General features: G+C 40.0%; 1 protein-coding gene and 1 long non-coding RNA gene across 13 annotated transcripts in view; both read right to left on the bottom strand.

Moving 5' to 3' along the window:
* Positions 1 to 1,677: 1,677 nt before the first annotated feature.
* LOC122540674 (uncharacterized) lies at positions 1,678 to 13,186 on the bottom strand. Its single transcript, XR_015752049.1, has 3 exons — positions 12,758 to 13,186; positions 3,061 to 3,270; positions 1,678 to 2,165 (listed from the first exon to the last, which is right to left on the bottom strand). It is a non-coding gene; the product is annotated as an uncharacterized LOC122540674 (long non-coding RNA).
* A 4,536-nt stretch (positions 13,187 to 17,722) lies between these two features.
* Positions 17,723 to 27,403, bottom strand: part of ncam1a (neural cell adhesion molecule 1a) — a 511,684-nt gene continuing 502,003 nt past the window's right edge. For all 12 annotated transcript variants that reach the window (XM_087976401.1, XM_043676728.2, XM_043676727.2 and 9 more), the window contains one exon: positions 17,723 to 20,495. In XM_087976401.1, coding sequence (XP_087832527.1) covers positions 20,396 to 20,495 — 100 coding nt within the window. In that variant the 3' untranslated portion in view covers positions 17,723 to 20,395. The remainder of the gene's footprint in view (positions 20,496 to 27,403) is intronic.

Below are 27,403 nucleotides of genomic sequence, written 5' to 3' on the forward strand. Positions count from 1 at the left end.
CGAATATTGGTCAATTCTGGGATATCCAAGAAGTGGTGCGCTGTTTTGAAAACGCACATGGTATGATGGTGCTAGAATGTGTAAGAGGGGCACCAAAGGGTACGGTAGGTAATAAATCAGGTGGGTTTTGTAAAATAAGATGGTAGACACCCCATTCATCACAACATGAAACCTTCCAAAAACCTTGACAAAACCGACAGTGAAAGAAATTAAGATTCAGCCCTTGATCTATCAAGGCAGATGCCATTCTGGGATCTGAGTTGTGCAGAGTTACCATTGGATGGGATCAGAAGACTGGCTAGAATGCAGTGCAGCCAGCAGATATAGATGCCAATCGAGAGTAATCAGTTGAAAATTCTAATGAATTGCACTTTACAGTATCATGCAGCAGGTTAGATATAACAGGTCTAAGTTTACTTAGACTGTGCTATCATTTGTGTTAGGCTAACTACTATTTTTGTTTCAAATTTTACTAGTGCGTTTGGTAGATCACCCCTTACCCTGTTTTTCACATAGGTCCCATTATTTCTATTGCACAATTTTCTATAACAAGAAAATTTTAGGCACGGGAATGCAACTATGGAGTTATAAGAGAACTACTGGTATGACATACTCTTGGCACACCTAGCTTTGAGGTACTTGACCAGCAGTCACTGAATAGACCACTGTAGGCAAATTGGAAGCAGCTGGCTCACATTATCCCTTTAGTGTAAGAGTGGTTCCAGCCCCAATTCCAACATTTTGCTGAATCAATTTGAGATTCCACTAATTTACAAAATCTGGCTGCTTCAGTATACCCAAGGCTTGCAGACGGGACCTAACTGAGGCCCGTACCAAAGTGGATTCGGTTCTTTACAATAAATTGATTACAAGAGCGAGTGCTAAAACCATTCCTTAATTTTACAAGCAAAATTAGCTTTCAGATAATCAACATATTCATAATAAACAAATCCTCTCTCAACAGTTTGAATACATTATAAAATCATGAGGGATAAGGATAAGGTGAACAGCAAAACATTTTTTCCCCAGGGTGCGGGGGTTCAAAACTAGGGGCCATATTTTTTAAGGTGAGAGGAGAAAGATTTAAAAGGGAACTGAGGGAAAACTTTTTCACTCAGAGGGTGGTTTGTGTGTGGAATTAACTACCAGAGAAAGTGATAGATGCAGGTGCAGTTACAACACTTAAAAGACTTTCAGACAGATACATGAGTAAAGAAGTTTAGAGGGATATGAGCCAAACGGAGGCAAATGTGATTATCTTAGTTTGGGAAACTTGGCATGGACGGGTTAGACCAAAGATTCTGTTTCCATGCTGTATGATTCTAATAGATGAAAAGTTAATCAGAATTGTCAGGTTGTTATAATTTTAAAATTAGCTACAAGTCAAGGTACTTGCCCTTCTGTAAACTGCTAAAACGTTGTGAGATGTCAAGGTTGTGCAAGTGTTGACAGAATTCTCAAAAGTTAACCGTTGTGATAATATTTGATAGCCTAAAAACAAGGAAAAGAATGAACTTCATCCAAACCACACTATGTTGTTAAAGCTAATCAATGTATTTCTGCAAATGTTTACATAAGACTGCTTGTACTGTACGCTGAATATTCCATGATCAAGCGTAAGTCCATTACAAATGAGAAATAAAGAAGAATGAAGTTACAGCTGATGATACAAGTAACCACCTCCCAAATGATTGGAACAATAGTCCCCGCTTTAATAGACATGTTAACTCAATAATTACCAAAAGTAGCCATATTTAGTTACACAGCAGTACGAGCTTTCAACTCTGAGAAAAATGCGCCAGATCGCTTTACATTTTTAAAAATGCAGTTTCTTTTTGTGCTAACAAGAAGTGAATAGCGCATGTCATGAGTAATGCAGGCAAATTTTAAGACATTAGAACTTTGTGGTACAGTACATTCCATAGCATTATTTGGTTTTAGCAAGAAAATAAATGATGGTAGTTCTTCCATGTATTTATTTCGAAATAAAAATTGTTCCCTGGTCAATTTGCAAATTATTCCCATGCATTTGTTGTAAAATAAACAACAACTACTACAATTATTAGAATCACTCCAATTACAGTTCCTGCTATGTTCAGTTTCTTGGCAGTTGAAGATGCACTCCTCGCTTGATCAACATTTCCCAGTTCATTAGCATTCTGAGCCTGCAAGTTAAATTTAACATTATTAATAACTGTAAATAATTAATCTATCCTCACTTACATCTGAACATGGTAACTGAGAACTTTGAATTCTTTTGCTTTGCAGATTGCATTTCAATACTGAGGAAATGGTACACTACACCAGAAGTAACAAAATTTGTTGGAACAACTCACCATTGTATTCAGAGCAAGGCAGACTGTTTCGGTTCAATTGCTTGAATATTATTTCAATGGCTTGAACAGTGTTAAAATATTATAGTACTACATTTTAAAAGCTTATGACAAGCCAGTTAGAAAATTTGCACATCACATTGATTTAAGTTGCATGGTTTTAGCTGGTCGCCTTTGTAGATGAGGTAAAAAGAGATTGTCATTGAAAATATATTTTACAGGATAAATAATAAAAGACTGAATAAATAGGATCTGATAATATAAGAAACTACATTCAAAAACACTCAAATAGAAATACAGAAAGCTGATGAAATGACTATAATTGTAACCATGACTTGGAGGTGACAGTGTTGGACTGGGATGGACAAAGTTAAAAATCACACGGCACCAACTTATAGTCCAACAGTTTATTTGGAAGCATAGCTTTCAGAGCGCTGCTCCTTCGTCAGGTAGTTGTCCAACTGACCAGATGAAGGAGCGGTGCTCCAAAAACTAGCGCTTCCAAGTAAACCTGTGGGACTATAACCTGGTGTTGTGTGCTTTTTAACTTTCTATAATTGTAAACTTTTTAACTTAAAGCATGTGGGAATAAACATACTATTTTTAAGTAACAATCAATCTACACAGACTGATTTTTTAAAAAAAGTGACTGAAATTATATATTCTGCTTCAGTTCATGTCTGTTCATCACAATTCTTTTAAATTTTGAAAGAACAGGCTAACTAACCTTACAGGAAAAAATGACTGCTGCTATTCCAAGTGGTAAACAGCAACACAGCAAATTAATGATGGACCATGGTAAGTACGTTGTGATGTTTGAGCTCGGCATCTCAAAAACTTTTCCAGCAACGTTGAATGTGAATCTCCAACTTCCGTCTGTTATTTCGTAATGCTTTCTTTATTCAGTCCTCAGCAGCTTTTTAAAAAGTTCCAGGTTCTTTAGTGGGAGTGTCCAAATAAAAATTATGCATGTGTTGGCAAAAAAACAGTCAGTATCTTTTCAAGCTCTAACATTACAAACGTAAAACAAAGATACAAAAGCCAGAGGTTACTTGCCAAATTTGGAAGTAACATTAATTTACTAAACAAAAGCTATATTAAGTTGTTAAAATATCATACATGAAATGGCTCAGGACAAGTGAATTGATGATAAGAGTTAGGCAAGCAGATCTTACTTTCAATGTATGGACTGTGGTACACACTCAGGGCAATAGATGGCAATTAGCTGAGCTGGATTTCTTTTGGTTTTTATGAACAAAAGATACCAGGACAATTTTCCACATCATCAGGTAATTGCCAGCAGTGTTTCTTTCAATGGAATTACAAGTAATTCTAGAGAGCACGTCTTCAACACTACTGTTAGGGACTATAGTATTTCTAGCCATTCTTGGGATTATGTAGTTTGAATGAAATTACACTGATATGCTGGACTTCTCCCCCGCCCATTGACGATTAGGATATTTGTGGGGTCTCTATCTGCTGTTATAGAGTCATAGAGTCATAGAGATGTACAGCATAGAAACAGACCCTTCGGTCCAACCTGTCCATGCCGACCAGATATCCCAACCCGATCTAGTCCCACCTGCCAGCACCCGGCCCATATCCCTCCAAACCCTTCCTATTCATATACCCATCCAAATGCCTCTTAAATGTTGCAATTGTACCAGCCTCCACCACATCCTCTGGCAGCTCATTCCATACATGTACCACCCTCTGCATGAAAAAGTTGCCCCTTAGGTCTCTTTTATATCTTTCCCCTCTCACCGTAAAATTATGCCCTCTAATTCTGGACTCCCCGAACCCAGGGAAAAGACTTTGCCTATTTATCCTATCCATGCCCCTCATAATTTTGTAAACCTCTATAAGGTCACCCCTCAGCCTCCGACGCTCCAGGGTAAACAGCCCCAGCCTGTTCAGCCTCTCCCTACCGCTCAGATCCACCAACCCTGGCAACATCCTTGTAAATCTTTTCTGAACCCTTTCAGGTTTGACAACATCTTTTCGATAGGAAGGAGACCAGAATTGCACGCAACATTCCAACAGTGGCCTAACCAATGCCCTGAACAGCCACAACATGACCTCCCAACTCCTGTACTCAATACCCTGACCAATAAAGGAAAGCATACCAAACGCCTTCTTCACTATCCTATCTACCTGCGACTCCATTTTCAAGGAGCTATGAACCTGCACTCCAAGGTCTCTTTGTTCAGCAACACTCCCTAGGACCTTACCATTAAGTGTATAAGTCCTGCTAAGATTTGCTTTCCCAAAATGCAGCACCTCGCATTTATCTGAATTAAACTCCATCTGCCACATCTCAGTCCATTGGCCTATCTGGTCCAGATCCTGTTGTAATCTGAGGTAACCCTCTTCGCTGTCCACTACACCTCCAATTTTGGTGTCATCTGTAAACTTACTAACTGTACCTCTTATGCTCGCATCCAAATCATTTATGCAAATGACAAAAAGTAGAGGACCCAGCACCGATCCTTCTGGCACTCCATTGGTCACAGGCCTCCAGTCTGAAAAACAACCCTCCACCACCACCCTCTGTCTTCTACCTTTGAGCCAGTTCTGTATCCAAATGGCTAGTTCTCCCTGTATTCCATGAGATCTAACTTTGCTAATCAGTCTCCCATGGGGAACCTTGTCGTACGTCTTACTGAAGTCCATATAGATCACATCTACTGCTCTGCCCTCATCAATCTTCTTTGTTACTTCTTCAAAAAACTCAATCAAGTTTGTGAGACATGATTTCCCACACACAAAGCCATGTTGACAATTCCGAATCAGTCCTTGCCTTTCCAAATACATGTACATCCTCTCCCTCAGGATTCCCTCCAACTACTTGCCCACCACCGAGGTTAAAGTTAAATGGTCAACTAATCCCCCATCACTTATGAGTGGATATGGCAGGTCTGCAGATCTTCAATTGATTTCATTGATTGTGGGATACTTAGCCCTGAGTACTGCATGTTGCTTCCACTAGTTCTCATGCAAATGATGTGGCTTTACTGAGTTGGCATCTCATATGTATGTACGCCTATTGCGTCGCCAGGCAAGCCCTCCAGCATTGTTCACTGAATTGGAGTTGACCTTCTGGCTTGTCAGGAATGGTAATGCAAGGAATATTACAGACCATGAGGTTGTAGAAGAATCCAATTCTAGTTTAATACAATTCAGCTTCTGCTGATGGCCCGCAACATCGCATGGATGCTCAGTTTTGAGTTATTATATCGAATTGAAGATGGCCCCATTTAGCATGGCAGTAGTGACACAGATGTTGAACAGTGCTCTCTATATGCAGCTGGGATTTTTGCCACCCACCTGCTATGCACTGGTCATTCCTGCTAATGTTGTTATGGATGGATATATTGGCAACAAGTAGATTGGTGAGGATGAAGTCATGTAGATTTCTCTTTCTTGTTGCTTCCCTCCTCACCTGCTGCGAATTCAGCTTAGCAGCTGTTTCCTGAGAATGCAACCAGCTTAGTCAGTGCTTGAACTACTGAACTACTCTTGGTGATGGGCATTACCGGGTATATCCTGTGTACCTCTCATCCTCGGTGCTTCGTCAAAGTTGTATTCAACAGGGAAGAGCACCGGTTTATCAGCTGACTTAAATAATGACAATCATCAGATATTGTTGCCCATGTTTGACCTGATGCCATAATACATGAAGGGGTCCGGAGTCAATGTTGATAGTGCCCAAGGTAACGTTCTCCATACTGTACAACACTCTACTGCCAGCTCTGGTGAATCTGTACTGCCAGCTCTGGTGCATCTGTACTGCCAGCTCTGATGAAGCTGTACTGCCAGCTCTGGTGCATCTGTACTGCCAGCTCTGGTGCATCTGTACTGCCAGCTCTGGTGCATCTGTACTGCCAGCTCTGATGAAGCTGTACTGCCAGCTCTGGTGCATCTGTACTGCCAGCTCTGGTGCATCTGTACTGCCAGCTCTGATGAAGCTGTACTGCCAGCTCTGGTGCATCTGTACTGCCAGCTCTGGTGCATCTGTACTGCCAGCTCTGGTGCATCTGTACTGCCAGCTCTGATGAAGCTGTACTGCCAGCTCTGGTGCATCTGTACTGCCAGCTCTGGTGCATCTGTACTGCCAGCTCTGATGAAGCTGTACTGCCAGCTCTGGTGCATCTGTACTGCCAGCTCTGATGAAGCTGTACTGCCAGCTCTGGTGCATCTGTACTGCCAGCTCTGGTGCATCTGTACTGCCAGCTCTGGTGAATTGGTGTTGCCAGCTCTGGTGAACCTATACTGCTATTGCATTGGGCATACATAGGGGTGGTGATAGTGCTGTCCAGTTTTCCATCTAATTGTTTTATCTTCTGTGAAGGCATTTGAGGTCTATGCGAGACAGTGATTCGAGAGCTGGAAATCATTGCTGTGCTCCGTGTCTGCCCTCCAATCACCATGCATGGAACATTGGAGCAGCAGCATGAGTGGCTCAGATGGAACATTGGTGTCATCTAGAGCGTTGTCTGTAAGGTATGATTCCATGAGTATGACTAAATCAGGATGTTGCTTGACTAGTCTGTAGGATAGCTTTCTGAATTTGGTCACAAGTTCTCAGCTGTGGTCAAAGACTTGCTGAGTCAATGGAAGGGTGCTTGTGATTGTAAGATCTGATGCCTAGATCATTGCTAGATCCATTCCTTTGTTTAGGCCTTCCAGTGAGGTAGTGCAACGTAATCACTTTAACAACTTGTAAAGCTATGTGAATCTTCTTTTCTTGTTCTTTCATGGGATGTTGCTGTTGCCGGCAAGGCCAGCATTTATTGGCCATCATTATTTACACTTTAAAAGTTAAGAGTCAACCATGCTGATGCTGTTATAAAATTATATGTTGACCAAAACCGATAAAGGTCACATTTTCTTCCCTATTTGCAGAAATCAGTGACAAGTGCCAAACCTTGGCATCAATGTTTGCGGTCCAGATATTCACAATACATATTATCAATTTTGTTGACAGAAATCAAGTGTAACATTTACAAGTTTGCTAATGACAGAAAAATAGGTGGGAATAGAAAACTAGGTGTTGAATGTATAGAGACTTCAATGTGATTTAAGCTGAAGGGACCTGGATATTGTACACTGCACATTGAAAGCAAGCACGCAAAAAGCAGTTGGATATATTGACCTTCACTGAAAGGGAGATTTGAATACAGGGTCAAGGAAGTTTTAATGCAGCTGTGTAGGGCTTTGGTAAGTCTACATTTGCAGTAGTGTATGTTATTTGGCCTTCTTATTTAATAAAAGCTATAGTGGCCATGAATGGAGTGCAGTGAAGGTTCACCAGACTGATTCCTAAGACACCAGGTATGTCATATGAGTAGAGATTGAGTTGACTGAGCCCTTATTCACTGCAGTTTAGACGATTGAGAGGGACTCTCATCAAATCATAAAAATTCAATTGGGCCTGACAGACTGGAAACAGGGATGATATTTTTCCTAGTTCAGGGTTCAGACTTTGGAGTTACATCTCAGGACATGTAGTAGGCCAATTCTGACTGAGGTGGGGAGAAATGTTTTCACTCAGAGTGTGATGAATCTGTGGAACTTTCTATCACTGAAGTCACTGAATATATTAAAGATAGAAATAGATTGCTAGAAGCTAAAGGTGTCAACAATCTAGGGGTGGGAACAGGAGGCATGGCCTTTAGAGGATCAGCCATGGCTACTGTAAAAGGCAAGGTGCTCTCGATGAGCTTGAATACCCTACTTCTGCTCCTAAAATTCTATGTTTCATATAGATTCGAGATGCAGTGGGCTGGACCTAAGCTTCTGTTTGATCCCTGCTGTAAGTATATTGCTACATGAGATGATGCAAGGATGGTACTCTGTTTGACACGACCAAGCAGTCTCTTTAAAGGATCAGAGGTGAAGTATGCCTGGAAGAATATGGCAGTGTCAGCTGCTATGATCAAAGTTGATGTCCTTACTGATGGGTCTGATCCCAGGCAGAAATCTAAATTGATAGATCATATTTTGTTTTTATTTTATTGAATGAGGTTACATTGCATTGCAAACATACAACCATACAGACTGTTAAAGGTAAAACAAACATTTATTATGCAGAAGATAAAAGAGACTAAACCAAAGTATTCACATAAACCACAAGTTGAAAGATTTTGAAATAGTGAAATACAATCTCATCTATCCTAACACCATCACATAATAGTACACAAGCATCAGAGAGAATTCCATTCTCTACCATATGTTTGACTTCGGTCTTTTTTTCAATTCCCAGTCTAAAGCTGGATTTCCTTTATCTTCATTAGTCACACAACTGTGCTTAAACTTTCTTACCTTCAAATTACCACTTCAATATTCTATGCAAACACGTCCAGTCCAGAGCTTTTAATTAAAACCTTTGTATTGAGATAACTTATTTTCTAACTTCTCTGAACAAACTCTTTTCTCGAGGAGACACTATTTCTTATATCTAATTTCAATAAGGATTTCTGTGAACTGAAAAATCAAAAGTTTTCCAAGCTGTGGGACTTTTCCTTATAAGCAAGATAAAATCAATTCCTGATTCTTCAAACTGAAAGCAAGCTAATGATCTTCCATATTTATTCTGTCTGCTTGTATAACTCTCATAATGCAAGCAAATTCCCACATAACCCCAGAAATTATCTCTCTCATATAGTTTCATTTTAAAGAAAAATCATTAGAAAGGATGCGGAATGATTGGGAATGTAGTTTACAGGTCTTTGTGATAGACCTGTCAGAGATCATTGACCTTTGTTATTTTTCCTTTAAAAACCTTATGAATGGTATGAGCTGCACCCCCTTCCCTCACAGTTTGAGGCATTTGCCCTGCACATTTGTAATATGGTCACAGTCGTTTTCATACCATTTGCAGTTTTTCAATTTCCAGCATGATGGAAGGCGACAGTGAGCATTCCTCTTACTACGGCTTCCAGCCTCAATCCATCCTGTCAACTTTACAGAATTCCCACTTCCACAGAACCTGACTCAACCTATTTACTTTCAGCTACACCTACCTACCTACCTTTCCCACCCGGGTTACAGCAAAAATGTGATCATGCCCAATGTAGTCATTCACATTCCATTTCCTATCTTGAAGCTAGGTTGTTACTGATCTTGATGACCCTCCTGCCTCATCACACCATTGCTAGCCATTCTGTAAAGGATGTCCTCATTCTGGGGAAGAGCAATGCTTGAAGTGGCAGTAAAAGGAGGACGCAGTGGTGTCAGAAATAATGTCATTGGATTCTTAATCCAAAGGTTAATGCTAAACACATGCTGCAATCTATATTCAATTCACAAAATCTGTGAATAAGAAGCTGTGCAAACTAGAGCAGGGCAGCAGCCAGTGGCCTGGACAGGAGTGGGGACAGCATTCAGCAGGCCTGAAGATGAGTGGGGACAGTGGACAGTGGACTCGGAGCGGTGTGAGGATAGAGGTCAGCAGGTCCCAAGTGGAATGGGGATAGTGGTCAGTGGGCCCCGAGTGGAGTGGGGATAGTGGCCAGAAAGCCTGGAGCGGTGTGGGGTGAGTGGTTAGTGGGCCTGGAGCAGTGCAGGGATCGCAGTCAGTGGGCTTAGAGAGAAGTGAGGATAGCAGTCAGTGGGCCTGGAGCAGAGTGGGGATGGCCACTGGGCCGGGTGCAGAGTGGGGATAGCAGTCAGTGGGCCTGGAGAGGAGTGGGGATAGTCAGTGGGCCTGGAGCAGAGTGGGGATAGTGGTCAGTAGGCCTGGAGAAGAGGGGGGATTGCGGTCAGTGGGCTGGAGCAGAGTGGGGATGGTCAGTGGTCCTGGAGTGGAGTGGGGATAGCGGTCAGTGGGCCTGGAGAGGAGTGGGGATGGTCAGTGGGCCTGGAGCAGAGTGGCGATAGCGGTCAGTGGGCCTGAAGCAGATTGGGGATGGTCAGTGGGCCTGAAGCAGAGTGGGGATAGTCAGTGGGCCTGGAGCAGAGTGGGAATGGTCAGTGGGGTGGTGCAGAATGGGGACAGTGGTCAGTGGGCCTGGAGCGGAATGGGGATGGTCAGTGGGCCTGGAGCGGAGTGGGGATGGTCAGTGGGCCTGAAGCAGAGTGGGGATGCTCAGTGGGCCTGGAGTGGAGTAGGGATGGTCAGTTGGCCTGGAATGGAGTGGGGATGGTCAGTGAGCCTGGAATGGAGTGGGGATGGTCAGTTGGCCTGGAGCAGAGTGGAGGTGGTCAGTGGGCCTGGAGAGGAGTAGGGATGGTCAGTTGGCCTGGATGGAGTGGGGATGGTCAGTTGGCCTGGAGCGGAGTGAAAATGGTCAGTGGGCCTGGTGCGAAGTGGGGATGATCAGTGGGCCTGGAGCAGAGTGGGGATGGCCACTGGGCCTGGAGCGGAGTGGGGATGGTCAATGGGGGGAAAGCAGTCAGTGGGTCCGGAGCGAAGATGGCTACTGGTGGAGCCCGGTCAGACCACATGGAAGCCCCTATAGTAAGATTGCAATATCTATCTTTTTAAGCATTATTTCTTATTTTCTTAACTTATACTATGTATATCTGTAATATAGTGTAACGTTTTTTCTTTATTTTCTCTTTTGTTTGTATCTAAGATGGCACCGTGTTGGTGACATTGTTCACTGTACTTCTGTTCTTTTGCAACTTAAATACACATGACAAAAAAACCCAATTCTAATTCTTCTAATTTTAGTGACTGTGAAAGCATTATCGATTATTGCCAAATGTAAAAATCCATCTGATTGACTAATGTCCTCAAGGGTAGGAAATCTCTCTGTCCTTACTTGATGTGGCCTATATGTAACTCCAGACACACGGGTAATTGATTCTTCACTATCCCTCAGAACAAGACACTCAGGTCAAGGGCAGAAAGTGATGGGTAACAAATATTAGCTTGAGCAGTGACGCCCACAATCCTTGAAAAGAGTCCATGGAAGAATTTTTTAAAAATCAATTAACATTGAATTTGAATAAAGTTGAATCACATTGTGGATTAGCAGTTGGGGAAAACAAGGCAATTTTGAAGCCTATAAACGACTGTGAAATCAGATAGTCGTCACAAGTGAGATTTTAAAACCATTGAGTAAGGCAATAAAGTAACTGAGTTCAATATCGTTCTAGTTATCTTATGTGTTTACAAGAATGACAAAACATTAAACTTTTTACAAAGTTATTGCCACTCACTTATAATTAATTGGCATTAATCTTGGTCTGTACATGCTGTCAGATTTTAGTTATGCTACAGATTTCAAAATGACACTGCACAGCATGAACTAACAGAGTTCCTGTCAATGAGATTTACTATGCTGGCTTGATGCCCAGATGCAAATTTCCATGAAACTTTTTCCGAGAAATTTGCTGGAGGTAAGTATTAGATGTATCCTGGATTTTTCCTCGACAAAGTTTCTGGACTGTTTGCAATAAAACTAGCAATACTAAAAAAAACCTCAGCTGTTAATTTATATAATTTGAGGCATTTCAAGTCAATGAGGCATTACATTTTCCTCTGACATAATCTGGTGGCTCCATTTAAAGGATTCCCCTAAACAAAAGCTTTATTGCTTTAAAATCAACCTGTTCTTTACTAATTCCCTCACCACTCTTTGAATGATCAACGGTAAGATGTAGATTAAAAAGTCACCAACTCTGTTGTTTAAATAGGATCAAATGACATTATCAAAGTGTGACTTTTTAAAATTCAAACTGAGTCAGCGATTATTGCTCGTTCCTTGGTGCCCTATAGAAGATGGTGGTTTCTTTAATTGCTACAGCCCATATGCTGTATGTAGAACTACAAAGCCATTAGGAGGGAATGCTGGGATGTTGACCCAACAAAAGTGAGGAAAAGGCAATATATTTCTAAGCCAAATATTTACTATCCTATAGTACACACTGCTGCTACTGAGTTTCAGCAGAGGAGAGACTGAGGTGTCATGTTTATGTATGCGGCGCCAATCAAGTAAGTTCCTTTACTAAGTAAAAACGAGGACTGCAAATGCTGGAAACCCGAGTCTGGATTAGAGTGGTACTGGAACAGCATAGCAGGTCAGGCAGCAATCAAGGAGCACAAAAATCAACGTTTCAGGCAAAAGCCCTTCATCAGGATGAAGAGCTTATACCTGAAATGTCGATTTTCCTGCTCCTTAAATGCTGCCTGACTTGCTGTGCTTTTCCAGCACCACTCTAATCCAGACTTAAGTTCTTTACTTTCTAGTGGGCTACCGCTTAGGTGACAATCTACTTTCCTATTTTTCTACTGACGTGGATAATCTAAAATCTATCCACCTTATCCTTCATCTGCCATGCATTTACCCATTCATTCAACTTGTCCAAATCACACTGAATCATCTGTACATCCTCCTCACAGCACACTCTTCCACTACTGCAAGCAGCCAGTCAAGAGCCTGGCGGCCAGGTCATATTGAACAGAAAGTACTCACTGAATCAGAGGGTTGCAGGTTTCAACCTGCAGGAGTTCCAACCTACAGGGCGACACTTTAACAGCGACAAATTTCAGCCTCATCATGACTCTCCCAGAAGTGGCATTGGAAATGAAGTCCTACTTTTCCCTAGAGTTATCTTAAGAGTTAAAGGTTTTGGAACGTATACACAAAATCCCCAAACTGTCAGGGGTTTTTAGAATTAGGTTGCTATAATTCACGAACCAGCTTTCTCTATTTATCCAGAAATATTATTCATTACAGGTCATTATATCCTAATTAGAAGTAAATAATTAAACTCAAATATACAAGTTAAAACTCTAAACCATTACAAACTCCCCAAAATATATACAGAGAGGTAAACATAAACAGGGGAAAAAAACAGAGGAAAATTAGAAAAAATAACTTGCAGTTTTTGTTCATAAGATTTTTTGGTTTGGTGTTTACTAGTTTCAAGCTTTTGTCTCAACCACCCCTTTCCTAAATGCTTCCACTGTTCTGCAAGAGGCACAAAGTGGCTGTTTGACTTATGAAAGGTTGCCAAATTATTCAATCAAAGTCTTAACTTGCATTAACTGAAGGAAAGCGAAACTGGTTTGCATCAGATTTTAAGTAGTTTACTGTAGGGAACTGAACGGGGCAAATTTTCCAGCTCCATCTCTCTTCTGGCCTGAACTAGCTTATCCAGGCCTTACTAAAAGCCCAACCTGTTCAAGGATCTGACACTTGATCACATGGTTGCTGACAGGTACCGGGCCTGTGTTATTGATAGCTTGTCTCTGATCCACAAACCAATCAACTTCACTTGCAAACAACCCCTTAGTTCCTGGTTATCCGCACATTGCTAGAACCCACAGGTATGCAAACAGGGCTCACAAAAGGTATCAAATTTCTCGCTTTCAAACATGCAGACATCCTTTTAAGTCTCTCCCATTTCACTCACTCCACTGTTTTCAAAAGTACAATAAAAAGCAACAAACTTTTAGTTTAAAAAATGTCCCAGAGTAGTTCAGAGGAGTATAATAAAACAAAATTTAATACCAAACCACTGAGTGACAATGGCCAGATGGTTAAAAATACATCCAAGAGGCAAGCTTAGAACATTTTGAGAGAGGAAGAAAAGACAGAGAAAAGGTTTAAGGAGGGAATTGGTATCTAAATAGTTAAAGGGACAGCCACCAACATTATTTTTATTTATTCATTTTTTACTGTGATGTGGGCGTTGCTGACTGGCCAGCATTTATTGCTGTATTGCCCGTCCCTAGTTGCCTTTGAGAAGGTGGTGGTGAGCTACCTTCTTGAACCGCTGCAGTCCATCTGCTGAGGGTTGACCTACAATGCCTTTTGAGAGGGAATTCCAGGGCTTTAACTCAGCGACAGTGAAGGAACGGTGATATATTCCCAAGTCAGGATGGTGAGTGGCTTGGAGGGGAACTTGGTAGTGTTCCTATATGTCTGCTGCCCTTGTTTTTCAAGATGGAAGTGGTATTGGGTTTGATAGGTGCTGTCTGAGGGTCTTTGGTGAATTTCTCCCGTGTGTCTGTTGCTAGTGAGCATCTGTGGTGGAGCGAGTGGATGTGGTGTCAATCAAACAGGGTGCTTTGTCCTGGATGGTGACAAGCTTCTTGAATGTTGTTGGGGTTGCACTCATCTAGGCAAGCAGGGAATATTCCATCACACTCCTGACTTGTGCCTTGGGGACAGGCTTTGTGGAGTGAGGAGTTGAATTACTTACTGCAGTATTCCTCGCCTCTGACCTGCTTTTGTAGCCACAGCATTTATGTGGTGAGTGCAGTTAACTTTCTGATCAATGATAACTCCCACGATGTGAATAGTGGGTGATTCAGTGATGGGATAATGATTAGGTTGATTCTTCTTGGTGATGGTCAGAGCCTGGCATTAGTGTGGCGCGAATGTTGCCTGCCACTTGTCACAGCAAGCTTGGATATTGTCCAGATCTTGTTGCATTTGGACACAGGCTGATTCAGCAACTGAGGTGTCATGAATGGTGCTGAACATCCCCATTTCTGACCTTATGATGGAGGGAAGGTTATTGATGAAGATGGTTGGGCCTAGGACACTACCCTGAGGAACAGTGGACAAGTTAAAATTGTGAAAGGTCAAGAGTTCAGAATTAGAGAATTATAGACATTATTGGAAAATTTTGGAGTGGGAGGTGATTAATAAGACATGGAGAGTAAATTCAGTGCAGTACTGGTAGAGTGTTGCATAGGGATAGTCATTGAGCTAAGATGATAAACTGAGGCTTTGTCCTGGAAATTCAAGATCAATTGGGTCGTATTTGATTGTGGTGTGCTTCATACTTAGACTCATAGAGATGTACAGCATGGAAACACTCTTCAGTCCAATTCATCCATGCCGATCAGATATCCTAAATTAATCCAGTCACACTTGCCAGCAATTGGCCCATATCTCTCTAAACCCTTCCTATTCATATACCCATCCAGATGCCTTTTAAATGTTGTAATTGTACCAGCCTCCACCACTTCCTCTGGAAGCTCATGCCATACGTGCACCACACATGAAAAGGTTGCCTGTTAGGACCCTTTTAAATCTTTCCCCTCTCACCCTAAACCTATGGACTCCCCCACCCCAGGGAAAAGACCGTATCCATTTACCCTATCCATGCCCTTCACGATTTTATAAGGTCACTCCTCAGCCTCCAACCCTCCAGATAAAACAGCGCCAGCCTATTCAGCCTCTCCCTATCTCGCAAACCTTCTGGCCAACCCCTCCCTCAGCAAACATGATGAAAAACTATTTATTCATTAAACTGTAAGACATTCTTTTTACATGCAGTTCCTATGTTTAGCAATATAATAGATAATCCTCTCGAAAGAAATTCACTATATACAAAACAGGAGTCGGCCATTCAATGAGATTATGCTTTATCTTCTGCTTCAATGCCATTTTCCTGCACTATCCTTGTATCCCTCAAGGCTTTCAATATATACAACTCTGTTATTCTAAGTCTTGAGGATACTCAGCAACTGAACATCCATTGTCCTCGGGGGGCAGAGAATTTCAAAGATTAATTCCAAAGTGAAGCAGTCTATCAAGGGACTCTCTCAATGTACAACCGCATTGAAAAGCCAACGATTCATGGATTTGACTTTAACTCTGCACAACTGACTGGAGTTTTGAGTGAATTAAAGTTTCAACCATTGATTGAGGTTTCTTATCTAAGTATCCTTCAGATTTGCTGTGGTGAGTCTATCTCCTGCTGAGATCTCTGCATTGGCAATGTAAAGACTGTATGTTTATTTTCTGCGTTTTTGATTGGGACTGAAATAGATGAATAACAGACTTTAAAAGCTGAGGATTGAACTGATTACTGCACTTTTTAAAATCAAGTTGCCTGATGCTCATTCTAAGTGCTGTTTAATCAGTTGCTGGATCAAACAGTGGACAAAGCCTACGTACATTCCTGATGAAGGGCTTTTGTCCGAAATATCGATTTTCCTGCTTCTCAGATGCTGCCTGAACTGCTGATTTTCCAGCACCGCTCTAATCTTGACTCTAAACTCCAGCATCTGCAGTACCCACTTCTGCAAAGCCTAGGTACAGATGAGCTGGAGCCCAGGGGCTCTGCATGAATGGAAATGTGACTGACAAATAGTTGATTAGCCCACAGAATAATGACTAGTTGCAGGTAAAAAAAGGGGTCCCCCCCTGTCAAAAACATAACTGACTCCAGGTAGATGAACAGCTTAGGGCGTAAATGCTTGGACAGAAACAATCAGACCTCCGGGAGGAAGCTGTGTTGCGGTTCTGCATCCTAAAGCTAAAGATAGTGAGTTTATTTTCCCTCATTAGTTGCTGTAAACTGTGACTTCCAATTAACAACTTAGATCTTTATAAAGGTGAATAAGTTATTCAGTGCCTCCTGCAAATAACAAAGTATCTGGAGAAGGAAGATCAAGAAGCAGCATTCTGATCAGAGCAAGATTCATCTCAGCAAACCCTGTACATAGGGAAAACTAAATTCCTTCACCAGTCTTTCCCTCTGCTCGCAACACCCACGTTTCCTTTTCTATCTGCCTGTCTGTGAACAGGGTGAGTTTTTTTTCAAGGGGGTTAGAGTAAAGTGCATCAACGGCTCAGAATTGTTCTCTAAGCTAGAGTAATTGTTAAGTGCACAAATCTGGTCAGTCCTGTCAACCTGTCTAAAAGACAGGTAGACTGGGGAATTCAGTGCACTTATTAAAATTTTATTAACTTTTGTGACAACTCCGAGAATAGCAAGGCTCGATTTCCAATGTTCTACCCTAGTGAGGGATAACAGAGAGCATCTTGAATTTTATGTTTATGGTGATGATAATACTCAGAACCCTGTGGTCCGGAATCCACGATAATGCTCAGTAACTTTACGTGTATGAGAGATCACCAGTGTAAATTCAAATCCCACCGCTCGTGCTTTACTGCAGTGATGCCAATATTCACTTGCACTTCCTCTGGAATTGGAATTATGCTCTTGTTTAAAAGCCAGATTTTGGCACAACAGAGGTACTTACCGAATGGAACATCTTGGCCCAACATTTAATATTTTTCAATCTGTTCTCTTGATTCTATTTCAGTGCTCACTGTTTAAATTGCTAAAACCCCCAATGTAAAAGAAATAAAATCACTTTATTAAAAATTCCTATTTTAGAAAGATTTGCATTGAGAAGGATATGGATGGTGGAAATCCCTTTTTTTTTTAAATGAAGCAGACATAATAAAGCTATTAACTTTCATTTTATTATAGGTTTCAGTTATTCATTCTTTTGTTTTCAGCATTTACAGTAACTTAGTTACTTTACATAGAGAGTAGCTGAATTGTACAGGCCAGGATTTGTCTTTATTTTTCCCTGAATTGGGAAGCTAATGTGGCCATTGTGCTACTATTAGCTTCCTAATTATAGATCAAAGGGTTTGCTTAAAACATGGACACGGCAATCATCATCTTGTTTTGTAATTTTTATTGAACACAAGTATCTGACATAATGCAAATTCAAAAATCTCGGTTAGTAGTCAGTATTTACACCAGTGATAGTGGAAAGGTGGTTTAATCTTCACTCAATAAAAAGTTCTGTAACAGGAGAGAAGGCTCTAAATGCAGGGTATTCTAATTAGGGCTGACAGTGGAGGTTTTAATTTTTGTAGGGTACATGAGATGAAGTCCAGCCTTTTGCACTTACACAAGAAAGTCATAAGGCTATTTTATATTTGACTCCTTATTCATTCAAGGCACAAGGGCTAGGCTTTTCCTCTTCTGTGCTAAATAGCCCCTGATTTTCTGCCCGTTGATGTGACTCGGGAAGGAACTCACAGCTGATTCCAGAAGTTTAAAACCTTGGCCAATGTACTCCACTTTTGAAATTCTGAAATGGAATTTTTAAAAATAATTTCATAGGATGCGGGTGTCGCTGGCAAGGCCTACATTTGTTACCCAGTTCTAATTACCCATGCATCTTAGATTGCTGCAGTCCATCTAGTCAGGTACACCTACAGAGCTACTAGAGAGAACATTCCAGGATTTTGACCCAGCGACAGTGAAAGAACAACAATAATTCCAAACCAGGATGGATAGTGGGTTGAAGGAGAACTTGCAAGTGGCAGTGTTGCCATTAATCTGCTGCCCTTCTCCTTCTAGGTGGCATGGGTCACATGTTTGGAATTGAAGGGGATGATTTCCTCTACTGGCCATTTGAAGCAAAATGGTAAATATGTTTTTTTTAAACAAATGCATTTATAATTTTACTACAATCAACATAGGAGAAAATCCTCTGCCCTAATGATTACATTAAGTTACCTTTCGCTAAAATTTGTTAGATGGCACAGTAAGACAACAAACATTCACTTCCTACGAGATCATTGCAATGATCCGTGTAAACTTGGTCCCATTTTTAATGCCAGCACAAATATTACATCAAGTAACAGGTTTAAGTATCGCTGGGTAATTGTATTAGGATCGGGCTTAATTTAAGGCAGCTTTGGAATAAAAATGCCATTTGTTTTTGCTGTGATGCCATTGTAGTAAATGTGCCCAAAAATGATCTAGTATAGCAAGTCACATCGGTGCAGAGGGCAAACCTTAATTATTAAATGGGTGACTTAAGAAGTGCCTCCAGTGTCATCCCTAAAGTTGAATATATGCAAACACTTGAAGCAAATGACAAGACCAGTATTTCACAGTTTGAACTTACAAATTAGCAATGCGATCATTACTGGACTGAGACTGCACACAAAATAAAAGTACATGAAAGAATAAAGCCCCATTTGATTGTGCTAATGGGGACTGCTCCCAGTCTTACCATCATTGTTAAACATTACAGGCAATAAAACTTAGAACACATGGAATTCATGCCCAAAAATGTTTGCCTCCCCTTATATTTTTTTTAAATTTCCCCCCCACCACAGTGATGGCATTTTCCCACACAATCTTCAGAACTACCTGCTACACCTTTCACAACCAAGCTATGCTGAATTTCTTTGAAATACTATGACAAAAACACACTATAATATTCACGCATTCACAGTGCACAAGCTTGCAGTCTAAAAAGTTGAAACATTGCTTCAGTAACAGAAATGTGCTACATAATTCCTTTCATAGCTGCAAGAATGGAAGGTGTTTTGCTGTGAAAACAAGCAAGGAACAATTAACATAAATGAATATCAGACTTTAATGGAGAAAACTGGTCTTAATATGGTGTGTAAGCATACGATATAACAAGGTTTTTCTGGTAGATCAAATAATTAATGCATATTCTAACCAAAGAGTAACAAGGAAAGGCAATGTAAACACTCCCATTCAAAATAAAAGTGGCAAAAGCAAACAAGCTAAACTATGGACATTTTAAACAGCTTTGAAAGAAAAAAAAACAAAGCCTGTTACATTTACACACAATTATAACATGTAAAGGTTAAACAATTACGGTTTGCAGTCTTAAACCAATAAACACTGAAAATAAAAGTTGGCAAAAATTAATATTCATTTCTTAAAATTGAATACTGCAAATTGAAATATACTTCACATATGCAAATTTACAAACCTTCTGTTTAGTGAACAGCTAACTCAGGATCAAAACTTGCAAATAAAAAAAATTATAAACAGGTTAAGATAGCAATGCTTTGTGCACATAACGTACTTGTATGAATGGTGAAGCAATCACATTTCTAGCCTTACAACGGTAATTTATAAAGCTGTGTTTTAATCAGTATAATTTTTAACTTTGAAAAAAGTAAGAAGATAAAAATCAGTTGTGGCCATTTCTACAGGTATGTACCGAAAACTCTTTCTTTTGTTTCAACTGTTCACTCTACTAACATAGGGAGAAACGGAAGGAATATCTCAGTGCTTTCTAACTGAAGAATGCACACATTATCTAAAAATCACAATTCTTGCTAAGCGCAGTGAAAAATGGTAACTACAATTAAAATATCCCAGGTTGTTTTTTTTCCAACAAGTACCAATTTCAATTATGTGGTCAATCCTTTAATGAAGGAATATTACAAAAAGCAAGTGTGCCACAATTGATCCCCTTCTCAGCTGAAACCTACAAACAGGAAAACATGTTCAAAAATAATAAAAGAGACACTGAAGGGAAACCGGTATCTGTGTGTGTGTTTTTTTGATCATGCTTTGCTTTCATTCTCATTTGTTTGTGAGGCTTCATTAGGAACCGTCTTTACTTCTGTCCCCTCTTGTTTGGGCTTGTCCTCTAATGGGACCTTCCTGTCAAGTAGAAAGCAAGTGGAATATAAATTAATATGATGTAGGTAGGAAACAAAAAGTATAGCAGTATGTGAAAGTATCTGAATCAATTCATGATACAATAATTGTTTCTTAACAAGGAAATATATTATGGGGTATACAAAATTGAACATGTCAACCATATTTTACGCTAAATACAATTTCTTACATAGGTTTTGCTATAAATACTCTGCTCACAAACTACTTTTGCTGTCACCAAACAATAAATTGGCTCTTTGCCTACACATTTGCAAAGTATTAATAAATGGAACCAGCAAGGTATCACCACAACTCACTACTTTGGCGTTTCTTCAATTTTCACATGCTGCTGAAAAAGGATGATCAAAGAATTGGAGGAGAGAATTTTATTACATTTATAAAATAAGCCTTCTGCATTACTTTCTGACAAATTGTTTCAATACCAAATGTAAAAAAAAACTATTATGAAACAAAATGAGAAATGAAAAGAAACAGGAATAAAATACATACAGCATCGTACCGAAGATATCCTTTGTTTCTAAACACTTACTATTTAAACATCAAACATGCTTAAAATAGGAAAGCAGCAAAAAACTCAACTTAGAGAAAGAAGTACAATTATAGAAACTACCAACTCAGTGGAAAGAAAAACATGGAAAATAATAAATGCCAGTCAGTGCAATTGAAGTGCAGAGCTGCTTCATTATACAGTGTCAAGGGTGTGCACCAAAGCAATCTTTCTGCAGGGTATCATTAGCTAGATAAATGAAACCTAGGACTCAGACATTCTTATAAGACCTACATGTGAGTAAATGTATTCTCTCCCTAGGACAATGTCCACAGCTAAATCATTTTTTTTTTGTTATAGTTCATTTGGATTTTTCACTCAGGCTTGCAGTTTGAAAAAATACCTTAACACAAAAAAGTGGTCAGGATTTGGGTGAAGGTAGCAAACAGGATGACAAGGGTGTTTTGCTAAGATTTTATGTAGGATGTTGTAGGTATATAATAAACATATTGAGAAGGCCAATTATGGCTGTTTGGACAAGAATCAAGGGCATACTGTAACGCGACAATTTGCTTTAACATTTGCCTCTCCAATAGGTAGTGGTTGTGGAAGTAGGCCCTGCACTCAGCAGTAAAGTTACACTAATTTAACTGAACTCAGTTAGAGCAACGTTGAGAAAGCTATCGCTTTTGGGGACATAGAGAGACTTATGTTCCTAATCATAATCTGGTAAGAACTGTTACGTTGTCAAGTGAGAACTGTCATGTTCTTAGCTGTTGTGTTCTGTTTTGTTCCTCAACCTGCTAAGATTCACTGTCAAGGTTTTCATCTACAAAGGAGTATTTGAATGAAGTACCAGTGAATTACAGTTAAGGCTCATCACCATCACTTCCTCAAGAACAATTAAGATGGTAAATAAATGCTGACTTCCCAAGAACTACTTTTGGAAAAATACTCTTGCCTGTGGCTGTGGTAGCTCATGAAAGCCTGCCTTCCTACCCTGCCCCACACTTGATTCATGCATAATGCTAGCTAAATAACCAATTGCCTATCTCTAAGAAAGAGGGACACTGACAGTCCTTTCCAGCACACTAAGGAGACATCAAACAGTGATGGCTCCAGCTAGTTACTTTACATAACTAGGGTGACTGCAGATTTCTTCTGTAAATGAATGACAAGTGAACAGTTTTAAGGTGGACCAAAGTGTGACAATGGGAGAACAAAGAAGAAGCCTATATAGAATTTAGTGAACAACGTTTAACTGATTAAGACACCAAGTCACTTTTTATAAGTGGACAATAATGTTCTTCCATGGCAAATAGGGAGACCATTTTTTCTTACTACTTCTCTTTCTCAAGATAATTGTGGATACTGGATTGCAGTTGCATCTGGCCTGAAAGTTTAACTTAACTAATGATGTAATGATTTCACTCAAGTGATAATGAAGCAATGATGTTACTTCAGTAATAACATGCGAGTCTTGGCACTAAGTGAGAAGGTGGGCATGTGGTGTGTTGGTTGGGCTTGGGTATGTTTTTAGCTTGTACAGGTAGACAATCCTTTATCCGAAATTCGAAAAGCTCTGAAGTCCAAAGATTTTTTTATGAAGCTTTTTTCTCATTAACAAGGTTGTTTGGCCTGCTAACAGTTAGCCCAAGTCGATATCCCCTCGATGCGTGTCACTCAGATGCAATGTGTGGGCGCGTGGCCCAGCACTAGCAAACCTCAATTCTCTCTCAAGGACCGTTTTACTGAGTGAGTGTGCTCCTCCGGAAAGATTTTTAAAAATTTCACCATCAAATTGTCACTTACTCTGAAATTCAAAAAATTCTGAAATCCGAAAACCAGCTGGTCCCAACCATTTCGGATAAAGGATTATGCACCTGTATTATAAAACTTCAATCAATTGAACCTTCTAGTAGATTAATAAAACCTCCTGGGAAACTTTAGGGTGAATTATATAAGCAGAACAATATCCTGTCCATCTCATTGGAGTTTTGATGGAAAGGAAATCTGTCCAGGCTCTTATGGACCAATTTAGGTCCATCTACCTCACCAACTGTGGTTCCACACGTCTTGGGAGAATACTTTAGACAGGCTGAGAAAACTGTGGTGATTTTGACACCCATGGAGTCAGGGCAGCACTCTAAGTAGCTACAATCTACATTGATTCCACAACTAGTTTCTCCAAGGCTTTCTTCAATAAGCAATACACCAAATTCAACAAATGCCTAAAATAATGGCACAATATGTGTTGATTTCAAATGGTTGTTTTTTTTTGTAAAAAGGCCTTCTGCTGCTGGGGAATAATCATTCTTTTTAGTAAGAGACCATTATTGTGACAACTAGATGACAATTACATTGAAGGGGAGAATAATTCAAGGAATAACATGGTGTTGAATACAAATCTCAACAACAAATTAATTCCTGCTTTAACTACGCCCAACCAAAAAAGCAAACACTGGAGTACATCACAGATCATTAATGGAAACATTTATAATTACTGTATTTTATATATCAGTGTTTACAATGACCTAATTCAATACTTGGGTTCACTTTAAAAGATTAGTTTACTGCACAGTCCTTGCATTGACAAAATGAAATTCTGAAAGAACACAAAAGTATTACAGTAACTGGCCATCAGTAAACAGAAACAAATTAGCTAAGTCTTTAAAGAAACAGAGACAACATCCCCCATGCCCAGGAGAAATCTTCCTCAGTATAAACAAAAACCATGCAAATTTAAAAAAAAATCTCATGCATGAAACTTGGTCATCATTAAGAAAAATCCGATAAACCGGAGGGAGGTTTCAAGTGAAACACTGATTTTCGAAACAAGCTCAATAGTGGTTCAATATAATTGAAGATCTAGTCTATCTAACTAATTTGGAGCTGATTACAATACCTCCAAATTTGAATTCATCACACTTTATTGGTCTGAAAATTAACAGATTCTAAAGTCCTAATGGAACAGTGGATCTGAAAGCACTTTGAAATGCTGATTTCAATTGCACAATAAAACCTTAGTCAGAAACTGAACTGAATGTACATTTCTGAAGAACTTTTGCCCATGGAAGTGAACGTTACACATCATTCAAATGACAAGACTGTTGCAGCACCTGGATTTCATGACTGGTTATAACACCGAATTGTACATATCGACATTGGTCTGTGACCTTCCTAGTAAACATGCAGAACGCTGGCATGTTGGAAAACTTAGCTACATTGGTTCCCTAACCTTGGCCACAGTGATAAAGGAAGTTGTGAACTGATGGCTAAGTCCTCCTTGATGAGAAAGGATGTGATGGGGGACAGGGGCAGTAACAAACATCCTTGGTTGAGTATCCTGGATCATTCTCATGTACCTCTCACTGATCCTCTGTTAGCTGTGCCTCTGAATTATAAGACTCAAGCTCCACACGAGACAGAAGTACAAAATCTATACTTTCATTCCAGGCATCACATAATAGTACAGGATAGTTCTTTCCCTAGAATCCTGATCAACAATTCTCATTCAACCAATATTGCTAAAATAGATGACTTGTTCATTTATCTCAGTGCAACTTGTGGGATCATGCTGTGTGCACATAGAGGCTGCCACCTTTTCTTCATTACATCCGCGATCACACATCAAAAGTAGTCAGCTGGCTGTAGCACTTTAGTGAACACCACTATATAAGTGCAACTCTTTCATTCCTGATGAATGTTAAAAATAGTCCTGGAGCAAGTGGTTACTTAATAATGTGCTATGGGTCACAATGAATATTTTAGGGGTTGGGAGAAATTATCTGCAAAACTAAAAGATTAATACACTTGCATTGTTTCCAGAAACCTGGACATTATTGAATACCAAGAAAGAAAGTAAGGATAAAAAATTCAGGGGAGGAAATGCCCTAATGCTAATATTGTGAACTGTTAATTCAGAGACCTAGGTAATATTCTGAGACCCTGGGTTCAAATTCTGCCATAGCAGATGGTGTAAATTGAATTCAATAGAAATTTGGAATTAAGAGTCTAAAGATGACAGTGAAACTACTGTCAATTCCATTATTGGTCAGTGTGTTGAAGACAGGAGTTGGAAGATCATGCTGTAGCTGCACAGGACATTGGTTTGGCCACTTTTGGAATACGGCATGCAATTCTGTTCTGTTTGGGAGGATGCTGTGAAGCTTACAAGGGCTCAGAAAAGATTTACAATCATGCTGACGGGGTTGGAGATTTGAGCGATAGAGAGAGGCTGAATAGACTGGAGCCATTTGCTCTGGATCATCGGGCTGACCTTATAGAGGTTTATAAAATCATGAGGGGCATGGATAGGGTGAATATACATGATCTTTTCCCTGGGTTGGAGGAAGTCCAGAACTAGAGGCCATAGGTTTAGGGTGAGAGGGGAAAGATTTAAAAGGGACCTAAAGGGCAACTTTTTCACGCAGAGGGTGGCACGCAATTGGAATGAGCTGCCAGAGGAAGTGTAGGAGGTTTGTACAATTTTAACATTTAAAAGGCGTCTGGATGGGTACATGAATGCGAAGGCTCTAGAAGGGTATCAGCCAAATGCTGGTAAATGGGACTAGACTTATTTAGGATATCTGGTTGGCATGGATGAGTTGGACTGAAGGGTCCGTTTCAATGCTGTAGAGCGCTATGACTCCAATTGTTGGAAAAACCCATTTGGCTCACTGATGTCCTTTAGAGAAGGAAATTGCCATCCTTATCTGGTCTGAAGTACATGTGACTCCAGACCCCACAGCAATGTGGTTGACTCTTAACTGCCCCCTGGGATGGACAATAAATGCTGGCCTAGCCAGAGACACCTTCATCCCATGAATGAATAAAAAAAGAAATCCTATTGTTCGATTATGTTGCTGGTGAAGAAACTAAAGTCTTTGCATTTAGCCTCAGACAATAGAGACTATTTCTTATTTTACTCAGTTTTGGATCAACACAGTGTATGAGAATATTTAAAGGAAGTTGTACAGTCACACTGCAGCACCATTCAGTAGCTACATTTGGGGAAAAGCAATTGCCATGCACATCAGCAAGTAAGGCTCACAAAACATTTCATGTACTTTTAATCAGATACAAAGATTTAAAATGTATTTGCAGGTTGTTGAACTTTTGCTATCTTAGGAATGGGTGGATCTTAAATTGAGAGTTATTCTATTGTTGTTCATGGAAAAATTCAGTACCTCACAAAGAAATACAAAAGTGGATTCTCTGATCATAATAGGGAGCAAGAAGGTTCCTACTGCAGCAACTCATTTCCACATCAAAACAGTTATGGTGCCACAGGACAATTTCATTTCTTTAGTGGGGGAGCAGAATCAATGCTAGCGATCTGACTCTTATTTTCTGAAGAGGTTTAATGGTTTTTCAAATGATATACTAATTTAATTCCCACAGCTGTTGCATGGCTTCTGAGAACTGTATTTTGTGCATACAGGGTGACTAGCTAAGGAGAATACGAGGATGGGCATGAAGCTGGCATGGGGAAGGTCAGGGCACACAGATGGCATGGGAGATATGGCACAGGAGTGGCTGGGAGTGAGGTTTAGGGGATCTTTAAATGATATTGGAAGGTGAGTTGGAGTGTTGGAGAACAGAAGTGTGGCTCCTAACCGTCCCACCTTCACTCAGCTTACACACCTCATTGCAACTCACAAAATGCAGTGTGAACCCGATGCTCGTGTGAGAACAAGAAAATCCCTTGTACAGTCTCACATAGGTCAGGTGTGTATTTTGCAAGTTGAGCAAGTGTGTGGCCTGTACGTTCCAGAGGCCAGTTTTAAATTCAGTCCTGTGTTCAATTTAGATGAGAAGCCAATTTTTTAAAAAATCAGACAAGCTGAACCAGATGTTGCTGAGATGAACACTGGCCATGGCAAAGTGTAAATTCTGCTTGGGTGTTACCTATAAATTTAGATTTAATTCACTGCCATTGCAAAAAGCTATTGTTTCAGAAGGCTTAACCTCTGTAGGATGTTTGGCTGCTGCTCTAACTCAAACTGTAATCGTCACTGCTAATCATGTTATGTTTATTGACCTCTTCAATCCAGCATGCTTGAACCACAAATCTATGTAAAACATCAACTAAATACACTGCCAATACAAACATTCCTCGTCCTCCACAATTTAAGAGAGTTAAATTCACATAACGTTTCAAGTCAATTGGAAGGAGATTCAGTTTGAATTTTTTTCTAAAAAAGGTAAACAAGTGCAATAAGATGTTGTTTAATTGGAATGGTCTGCAAAATTTAATTCAATGTTTTCCTTTAATGAAACAATGCCACTAACTTCATATGATCTGCAACACCTAAATGTCCAGTAACATTAGCCTTTTCACCTAGCAAGTTAAAGCAAGATACCACCTTAAAAAAATTAAGAAAGTAGCCTTTGAATTGCC

Source organism: Chiloscyllium plagiosum, unplaced genomic scaffold (assembly GCF_037043375.1).
Source record: "Chiloscyllium plagiosum isolate Xiang-an unplaced genomic scaffold, Cpla_swu_hap1 HiC_scaffold_29, whole genome shotgun sequence".
In the NCBI taxonomy this organism is placed as follows: Eukaryota; Metazoa; Chordata; class Chondrichthyes; order Orectolobiformes; family Hemiscylliidae; genus Chiloscyllium; species Chiloscyllium plagiosum.